Source organism: Talpa europaea, assembly GCF_964194135.1.
Source record: "Talpa europaea genome assembly, chromosome: 8".
Lineage (NCBI taxonomy): Eukaryota > Metazoa > Chordata > Mammalia > Eulipotyphla > Talpidae > Talpa > Talpa europaea.
This window is the reverse complement of record NC_140075.1, coordinates 85210328-85220584: the sequence shown is the minus strand read 5'-3', so window position 1 is coordinate 85220584 and position 10257 is coordinate 85210328. Positions and strand designations below refer to the sequence as shown.

The 10257-nt window shown below is 43.2% G+C and overlaps 1 protein-coding gene across 1 annotated transcript in view; it reads left to right on the top strand.

Annotated features, from left to right (window-relative positions):
• Positions 1 to 335: 335 nt before the first annotated feature.
• The window catches only part of GCH1 (GTP cyclohydrolase 1), a gene marked incomplete at both ends in the record, with an annotated part of 44300 nt that continues 34378 nt past the window's right edge, over positions 336 to 10257 (top strand). The window contains one exon of the mRNA XM_084241181.1: positions 336 to 669. Coding sequence (XP_084097307.1) covers positions 336 to 669 — 334 coding nt within the window. The remainder of the gene's footprint in view (positions 670 to 10257) is intronic.

The following is a 10257-nucleotide window of genomic DNA, read 5'->3' as shown; positions in this document are numbered from 1 at the left end:
GTCACCGCCCGAGCCCGCGTCTGTCTCCCCACCCCAGCGCCCCGAGGAGCCCCACAGGCGCGGGCGGAGGGCCGGACCGGGTCGGGGCGAAAGCTGTGACGCGAGGGGCCTCGGCCAATGGAAACGCCCCGGGGGCCGGCCGAGGAGCCGGCCCATAAAAAGGCGGTGCTGCCGCGCTCTCCAACCTCCCGCTGTCCGTGGCCCTGGGAGAGTCCGTGTTGGGTCACTTTCCTTCCTTTGGAGACTCTGGTCACAGCTTGTTGCCCACGGCCGCCGGCGAAATTTGGTTGCAGCCCCCGAAGTGCGCTACGGTCCCCCCGAGCAGCAGCGGGTCCATGGAGAAGGGCCCGGTGGCGGCCAAACCGCGGGGCGCCAGGTGCAGCAATGGGGTTCCCGAGGACCAGCCGCAGCGGCCGGAGCGGAGCCGATCGGCCGAAAAGCCGCCGCGGCGGGAGACCAAGAGTCCTCAGCCGGTGGAAGGCTGGTCGGGCGAGCGGCCCCGCATAGAGGTGGTTAATGATATTAACTTCCCGGACCTGGTGACCGCCTACTCGTCCATCCTGAGGTCTCTGGGCGAGGACCCCCAGCGGCAGGGGCTGCTCAAGACGCCCTGGAGGGCGGCCTCGGCCATGCAGTTCTTCACCAAGGGCTACCAGGAGACCATCTCGGGTCAGTGTGCTCGCGACTCGGGTCCGCGCGGGCTGTTCCTGCGCGCGGGGCGCGGGGGAGGCGCTTTGGGAAGTTTCCCGAGTTGCCACACTCTTCTTCCGGAGCCAAGCGCTGTCACCTTCCGAACCCCGCCTTAGGCCGTGGGCCAGCTGCTTTCCTAAGGCAAGGGCCCGACGTGGGGCGCATATCTGGCGCCCAGAGAATCCATGGCCTCTCCACCGGGGGTACCCATAGCAGCCGATCTCAGGGTCCTGGCCTCTCCCCCGGGGGTACCCATAGCAGTCGATCGCGGGGTCCTCCCAGCTCCTTGCACGCAGGGGTCTTGCTCTGGTGGGCTCGCGATCACTGTGCTATCCACCCCACATCTCCCCAGCTACTGCCCTGCGCCATTCTCGCCTGAGCGCCCCGGGCCGGATGCTTGAGGCACCTGTGGAACCCAGACTTACCCTTGATAAAGATCGCCTGCCGCTGGTGGTGCTGACCTTTTAGGTCTCCTTTTTTGAGATCCCACATTTTGATAGGTCTTGGGTGAAGCTTTTGCTTCGTGCGCTTTGAGCGCCCCGGGGTCTTCCTTCACTGCCAGGTCGGAGACCCGCGCTCTCACTGACCTGCCAGGGCCCCGGGTCTTCAGAGAGTTGTAATCCCTTTTGTCCGTCTCAAGTCCACTACAGCTGAGCCTTTTTTCCAGAATTTGGCACTTTTCTTGGCACGGGCTTCCCCAGAGTTTGGGGCTTGTGGTTTCTTGCGCTTGTCTGCTGCTTAAAGTCTTCCCCATTCTTTCCCCCAACACCCCAACGTAATATAAGACTCCTACCTGGAGACGCCCTCTGAAACTCAGAATCGCATCCCCCTACTTGCCCCCACCTCTGCACGTGCCCCACAAGCCAGGTTGGCCCAGTGCGGTCGGGGCGGTCAGACTTTCTCACTCAAGGGGGCGCAAGCTGTCACTGCTGAGGGAGGGGATAGTGGACTGGGAAATGGAAAATGAGACACTGCTGCAGATTTGCTGGGTGAGTGCTGTTGGTCTTTAAAAAGAGAGAGAAAGAAAAGCTTCTGACTTTTACAGCTGGGGCTAAGACTTGTGTCCGGTTCATATCTTTCTTGCTTCTTGGTGACATTTCTTTGGCCTAAGAAACCTTCTGCTTTCCCCATTTCTCAAAGAATTGCTGTGCTTCCCAGCAAGGTAAGCTCCCTGCCTCAGTTACTTCCCTGATCTAGTTTCTGGCAACTCCCCGAATAGATCCAGGGAAGAACAAAGTTATTTTTACCCAGTCTTGTATACCCAAAAGGAAGGGTGGGAAATCAGAGAGCGAGAAGGGTGGAGCTCAAAAAGGAAATAATACTACATCCTGAAGCCTGGAAATGAAACTCTAGATCTGTGTCCAAGTTTGCTTTTTTTTTTTTTTTTAACCTCTTAATGGCAAAAGGTTGGAGTTTCAAAGTAGAGTTTCTAAATGCCATGAATAAAGAATAAACATTCTTTATTAGGTGAATAGTCTATCATTCAGTGGCATTCCACGATGTAGTGAAGAAACATCTCAGAACCTAGCTCATTTTGCCACCTGTAGACAGACGGAGAAAATGTTCTGTGCCAGAGTATCCTTCAGGCTTTGGGAATCTTACCCTAACAGAATTCACAGGAGGGAGGGATTTTTGACCCCAATTCAGGTCACAGAATTATCTCATGTGATAAGCAATGTTTACTTAAGTAATGATTAGCAGAAGTTTGTCTCATGAGCCTTAGGATTAATGACTCAAAAAAACCCCAAAAAACATTTCACTCTACCTTAGAAAACTGTTCTAGTTAAGTATTAATTTATTAATTAAAAAGTCCATGCACTTATCAACAGAAAGCAGAGTCTGGGGAGGTGGGTGAAATAGGGAGTGACTACTTAATGGGAGTTTCCTTTTGGGATGATGGAAATATTCTGGAACTAGATAGTGGTAATGGTTCTACAACATTGTGAATGTATTAAATGCCACTGAATAGTACACTTTAAAATGAAGCAAGAGATGCATTTTATGTATGTATGTTATACCACAATTTTTCAAAAGTCCATGGGTCATTAAAGACACTTTCCCCCATTTTTAAAAATTGAAATAATATTGCAGTAAAACATTATAAGAATTTCAGGTGTGCCTCATGAAAATGTATATACAACATTAAGTTCACCAATAAAAAAGTCCATTCTCACTTCACCATACAAATGTCCCCTTATACACAATTTAGCCCCTCGCTTCCCTATTCCCTGCTGGTAACCACTAATTGGTCTTTTAGTCTAAAAGTTTATTTTTGCTTAGTTCATCTATTTTTCTATATATCACATGTAAGTGAAATCATATGGTGTTTATCTTCCTCCTGACATATCACAATAATACCCTCTAGTTTCATCCATATTGTTGCAAATGGCAGGGTTTCATCTTTTTTTTTTTTAAACAGTTGAATGGTGTTCTGATGTGTGTATACCACATCTTTATCCATTCCTCTGTCAGTGGGCACTTAGGTTGTTTCTAGCTCTTGGCTATTGTAAATAATGCTGCAGTAAATGTGGGGGTACATTAATCACTTTGAATTAGTTTTTTTTATAGTTTTGCTGGTAAATACCCAGAAGTTGAATAACTAGATCATATGGCATTTCTACTTTATTTTTGCTGTGCAGAAGCTTTGTAGTTTTATGTAGTCCCATTTATTTATTTATTTTTGCTTTTGTTAACCTTATCTTTGGAGTTGGTTCCCTAAATATATCTTTACGGTCAGTGTCAAAGTATGTTTCACTATGTTTTCTTCTATGAATTTTATGGCTCCAGATCCTATATCCAAGTTTGTAATTCATTTTTAGTTACTTTTTGTGTCTGGTGTTAGTGGTCTGGTTCATTCTTTTTGCATATGACTGTCCAGTTTTTCCAAGAGCATTTATTGAAAAGATTTTCTTTGCTCATTATATGACCTTAGCGCTTTTGTCCTAAATTAGTTGTCCAAATATGTGTGACTTTATTTCTGGGCTCTCAATTTCGGTCCATTGATCCATTTATCTATTTTCATTCCAATATCATGCTGTTTTAATTATTATCACTTTGTAGGGTAGTTTGAAATCAGGGGGCATGATACCTCCATTTTTGCTGTTTGGGTTCTTTTGTAGTTCAAAATAAATTTCATTATTTTTTTGTTTTATTTCTGTGGAGATGTCATTAGGATTTTGATAGGGATTGCATTGAATCTGCATATTGCTTTAGGTAATTAACAATGTTAGTTCTTCCAATCTGAGCATGGAGTATCTTTCCATCTTTTTTGTGTCTTCTATTTCTTTTTACAGATTTTTAAGGATTTATTTTATTTATTTATGCATACAAGAGCTGGGGTGTAGGCCAGAAGTGTGGGGAGCAAGAGGATTCACCAGAGGCAGAGTGGGGAGCAGAACAGGCAGATCTACTGAAATACACTGCTGAGGGGAGTGGGGAGCAGTGGGTGAGGCAGGAGAGGTCTGCTGCACCATATGTGGGTAGCTCCTTGGCTGGGGATTGAACCTGTGCCATAGTGGCTGTTGATAGCTTGATAGCACTAAGACTTTAATTCCTGTGCCACTAGGGAGACCCTCTGTGTCTTCTATTTCTTTTAACACAGTCTTAAAGTTTTTGGTGTAAGGTCTTCCACTTTTTTGGTTAAATTTATTCTAAGGTATTTAATTATATTTGATGCAATTGTAAATGGGATTGTTTTCCTGATTTCTCCTTCTGTTGAACATTATTAACATATAGAAATTCAAGAGATTTTTGAATATTATTTTTGTAGCTTGCCAAATTGTTAGTTCTCTATTTTTTCTAAAATTTTTTTTTTTTTTACTGAAGTCTTTGGGACTTTCTATGCTTAAGAATTATTAAAAGCCATGGGCCTCCCCGGTAGCGCAGCGGTTGAGCGCTGGGTTGCGAAGCTGCCTGTGGCCTCTGCAGCTGTGGCTGCTCCCTGGCCACCAGAGGTGGGTCCCACATGGCTCACAGACCTCTCCTGCCGCCCGCTGCTCCCCTCAGCAGTGTACTTCGGTCCTTCTGCCTGCTCTGCTCCCCGCTCTGGCTCTGGTGAATTCTCTCACCCTCCCACACTTCTGACTGTACCCAGTGCTTGTATAAATAAATAAATAAATAAATAAAAATAAATCTTAAAAAAAAAGACTAAAAAAAAGATTTATTAAAAGCCGTGCATTGAATAAATTTTATGTTCTATGTGCTTTATGTGGATGGTCTTTGGCAGTTCTCAATTTTGAGGAAAATACTGTTCTTATCTCTGTGACATGGGAACTAAAGGTATAGAGGTTGACAGTCTACAAATGGTAGAGTTGGTAGTTGAATCTAGGTAGTCTGAATATAGAATTCCTTACATGCTACTAAGAGAGATCAATCATTGTATTTTATCTACTAAATATTTGAAACTGTACAGCTGTGATCTAATGGGTTACCAGCATAAAAAAAGTGGAGTAGAATGAAGGAGATCCATCTATCATTTGTAATAAGGGTATATTGTTAGAAACTTGTAAAGCCATGAGCCATCGGACTAATGACTCAGAAGAATGCTTCATTCTGTAGCAGAAATTTCCTAGGTTAAGTATTAATTTATTACCATTTGTAAAAATGATACAGGCTTTATGAGTTTTGGTATGAGTTTTGGTATAAACTGGTTCCAGATGTAAAATGTACTTCCTACTGTGGGTTATGGTCAAAAGTTCAAAAACCTCTACCTAGACAAAGGACTTGATATTTAATTCTTATTTATTTATTTATTTATTTATTTATTTTTATTTATTTAATTTATACAAGCACCGGGTACAGTCAGAAGTGCGGGAAGGTGAGAGAATTCACCAGAGCCAGAGCGGGGAGCAGAGCAGGCAGAAGGACCGAAGTACACTGCTGAGGGGAGCAGCGGGCGGCAGGAGAGGTCTGCGCGACATGTGGGACCCTCCTCCAGTGGCCGGGGAGCAGCCGGGGATCGAACCGGCGCTGCAGAGGCTGCGGGCAGCTTCGCAACCCAGCGCTCAACCGCTGCGCCACTGGGGAGGCCCTTGATATTTAATTCTTAAAGACAAAACAGAATGGAGAGGATGATGAGGACCACGTTGAACTTGAAAGAATGAACCTGAAATGGTGGTGGCCCAGTGCCTGGGCCAGCGTGGATGGAAGAGAGAAGGAAGGATACTTTAAATCTAAGACGCAGCCTATGAAGCTAACCACAGACTCTGCAGCACCAGTTCGATCCCTGGGCAGGGAGCAACCCACATGGCACAGCAGACCTCTCCTGACTCGCCCGCTGCTCCCCTCAGCAGTGTACTACAGTCAGTCTGCCTGTTCTGTTCCCCACTCTGTATCTGGTGAATCCTCTCACCCCCCCGCACCTCTGGCCTGTGCCCCCATTCTTGTATGTATAAATAAATAAATCTTTTAAAAAATCTGTAGGAAATAGAAGAGCGTAATGGAGGAAACAGTCCTGCACAATCTCTAATTTTTATTTCTCTAGAGAGCACTTAGAATAGTTGTGGGTTCCTTATGGATTGTTTTTGGATAGAAACAAACTTCTTTAAAACTATTGGGCCTCCCCGGTGGCGCAGCGGTTGAGCGCTGGGTTGCGAAGCTGCCCGCGGCCTCTGCTGCACCGGTTCGATCCCCGGCTGCTCCCCGGCCACCGGAGGAGGGTCCCACATGGCGCGCAGACCTCTCCTGCCGCCCGCTGCTCCCCTCAGCAGTGTACTTCGGTCCTTCTGCCTGCTCTGCTCCCCGCTCTGGCTCTGGTGAATTCTCTCACCCTCCCGCGCTTCTGACTGTACCCAGTGCATGTATAAACAAAAAACAAACAAACAGACCAGCAAACAAATAAATAAAGCATGCCTCTATACAAAAAAAAAAACAAAAAAAAACAAAAAACTATTGCCTTTCCATCTTGTCAACAAAGATACTTTATATATTTTATATCTCTGTATATTAATTTCTGGCTAATAGTGTTGACCCAAATGTTATAAGATATAAAATAAGTTGGTACTTAACATTTTCCAAATCATTACTTTTTCAATTGATGCTAACTTCTGATTTGCTGGGCATTCTGTTGGTTCTTCCTGCACTGCAGTTTCTTTTCATGACCTTTGTCTGGTGAACCTTTCCCCTGCTTTCAGTGTGTGCTTTACCATGGGAGCATCTGTGGTTACCCGTGAGGGGGGCTGTGTCAGGGTTGTGCAAGTCTTCTTGTTACACTTCACCTCCTCGCTGTGGCTTGTGGCTGGGACAGTGGTCTGGGTTGGAGGAGACACTTTCACCTTTCCCAGGAAGTGATTGTTCTTTTTTTATTATTAATGATTTATTTATTTATTTATACAAGCACTGGGTACAGTCAGAAGCACGGGAAGGTGAGAGAATTCACCAGAGCCAGAGTGGGGAACAGAACAGGCAGACTGACGAAATACACTGCTGAGGGGAGCAGCGGGCGAGACAGGAGAGGTCTGTCGTGCCATGTGGGATCCTCGCCAGCAAGTGATTGTTCTTTTAATATAGCATCACACAGTGATCCTTGGATCCACTCATTAGTAACTATTGCTATCTCATTTAAGTTTAGCCATTTCTAATTCTCTTACATAGTCCAGGTTTTCCCGTGGTGAGGTCTACTTTCTATAAAAGAAGTCTTTCCTGTATTTCCACTATTCTTTCACTCAGAACCTATACTTAACTAAATTCCCTGTAGTCCTTTATCTTTTCATCCCTGTATCTGACCCTTTCCATTTCCTCTGCTTTCCTGGATGTAATTGGGAATAATCTTTCAGAAGCTTTATCTACCAAAGTTTAAGTGCATAAAACTTGTCCCATGTATTGACCTTTTTATGAGTTTGTGAGAATACACAGGGTTTTGATGCTTCTGTCATATTTCTAGTTAAAGTAGATTTTGGCTTACCATAACCGGGCTGCCAAGACAGTTTTCATTCATAATGCTGACAGTTTCCCAAAATTTGGGAAAGGTGTGAGCATGTATATAACATAGTGTGAGGAGATGGCACTGTGAGTGATGGACTTTAACCTTTTTTCTTTTTGAGGTAGCATTAGTTTATAGTACTATATAGGTTTTAGGTGTGCAGCATTATAAATCAACACCCTGTTTACTATAGTATGATCACACTAAATATCTACTTTCAGTTATGAACTTCTTTTTTTTTAAGATTTATTTATCTATCTATCTATCTATCTATCTATCTATCTATCTATCTATCTATCTATCTATCTATCTATCTATTTATTTATACAAGCACTGGGTACAGTCTGAAGCGCAGGAGGGTGAGAGAATTTACCAGAGCCAGAGCGGGGAGCAGAGCAGGCAGAAGGACCGAAGTACACTGCTGAGGGGAGCAGCGGGCGGCAGGAGAGGTCTGTGTGCCATGTGGGACCCTCGCCCAGTGGCTGGGGATCGAACCAGCACTGCAGAGGCTGCGGGCAGCTTTGCAAGCCAGCGCTCAACTGCTGCACCACCGGGGAGGCCCAGTTATGAACTTCTTGACTGTCTTCCTACTAGAGTTGAGAAGTCATATCCCTGCCTCACATACTTTTACTAAAGGATGATGTCTATTCTCTAAAGATAATACAGGGCAACTAGATACTTTGTTTATACACAAAAAATGAATCTTAGCTACTCTGTAGCTGCAATGTGCTAACACTCCCTATATGTTCTCTCTTTTTTACAAACCTCTGATTTACCAAATTAGACTGTTATGGTAAACTAAAAATTATAACTAAGGTGTGAAAGAGGGGCAAAAAATGAGATTACTTACTGGCCCCTTCCATGTCATGGATGAAAGTTGAGTTCATGTCCTATTTTAAAGTATACTATATGGAAGTTAATCTCATTATTGAGAGGTGCTGTTTTGGGTTGTGCAATTCATTTAAATCTTGATTAAATAATAAATAATAAATTTTGTTTTAATTAATTTTATTAATGAAAACTTATATCTGACCTAGTTCTGTGAATAAAGAAGAAAAAAATAAGGAATTTGGAAGTAGTCAAAATTGATTAAAGCTGTTGAATTATTGAGAATGGAAGAGAAAAACTAGTTCTAATAGCTCCTTTAAAAAATGTGTTATCTATAAACAATTTTTGTGGCATAGGAGAAAAAAGTCACTACACATATCTTTGAAATAACAAAGTTTAAGTTGGTATTTGCATTTGTTTCATTAGACTGCTAAGTAACTAAGAACCACAAACCAAGCTGTATATACAACAGAAATCTGTTATTTCACAGCTCTGGAGAATGGAAGAATGAAATCAAGGTATTAGTAGAACCAGCTTTCCCTCCGAATGTTGTAAGGTCCCAGCCTTCCCAGTTTCTGGTGAAGCTATCAATCCTTGGTGTTCCTCAGCTTGCAGCTGCATTACTCCAGTCTCTGCTTCTGTCAGTATCCAAATTTCCCTCTTGTAAGGAGATCAGGACCCAGGACTAAGAGTCACTTTAGTATGCCTTGTCTTAATTTAGCTAATTAAATCTGCAGTGACTGTATTTCCAAATAAGGTCACATTCTAAGGTTTAAGACTTCAATGTATTTTTAAATTTTTAAAATTTTTTTTACGTCATTGTTCATTTTTAAACAATATTTGCTTCCCACCATCCCCTCAGGTGTAGTCCCCATAGAATTTCCTTCACCAATGCACCCGTGCACCATCACCTCAGTCCCCTGTGCCCCCCCAATCCCTCTCTCTCCTCCTCCCCTGCAATATAAGACTTCAACCTATCTTTGCTAAATCTATCACTCTAAATGCTAAATGCTATCCCTCATAATACTGACTGGGAACTTTACAGTTTTACTGAGCAAATTGCTTGCATACCAGGCTTGGCACAGAATCTTGGGAATACAGGAGGAGCAAAACCAGATAGGGTTCTTGCCCTCATGGAACTTAAAATTGATCAGACAAAACCATTTTCATCAGAATCACATGAACAAATGTATGATTATAGATTGAGAAAGGATAGAAAGGACACAGCTCAGTGAGAGTGTTTAGCAAAGGAACTTGATTTATGTTGGAAGATGGGAAATGTGAATGCATGAGGTGACATCTGAATGATAGCAAACACTACTGATTACTATGTGCTGAACACTTTTGACTTCTTATATTGCCTTATTTGGGAAGGTAATATTATTCCCATTTAATACATAAGGAAAGTGAGGCACAGAGGGAATTTGCCCAAGATCATAATCTTGAAATTAGTGACTCTGACAGGATGGCAGAAAGTAAGATTCATCATAACCTCTGACATTCTATTTAATTTGACTCATAATATGTTACTACTTTGAATCTCCTCTTCCTGTCTTCCTTCTCCCTTTTTGTATTTTTTCTGCTGTTTTCTTTGTCTGGTTTTAGAAACTCTTCCATTCCTGGACATTCCTTCATGGATTTACTTGAAGTATACTTTGGTAATTTGAGTCCAGTATTTGGTTGCGTCAGACTGCAATATTAAAATTTACCAGAAGAGGGCAACTATCTAATCTTGGATGAATCCTAGATTATGAATCTTGGATTATAGAAACAATTCTTAATTTCAGGTTCTGCAAATGAATATGTTCCCTAAATTCTAC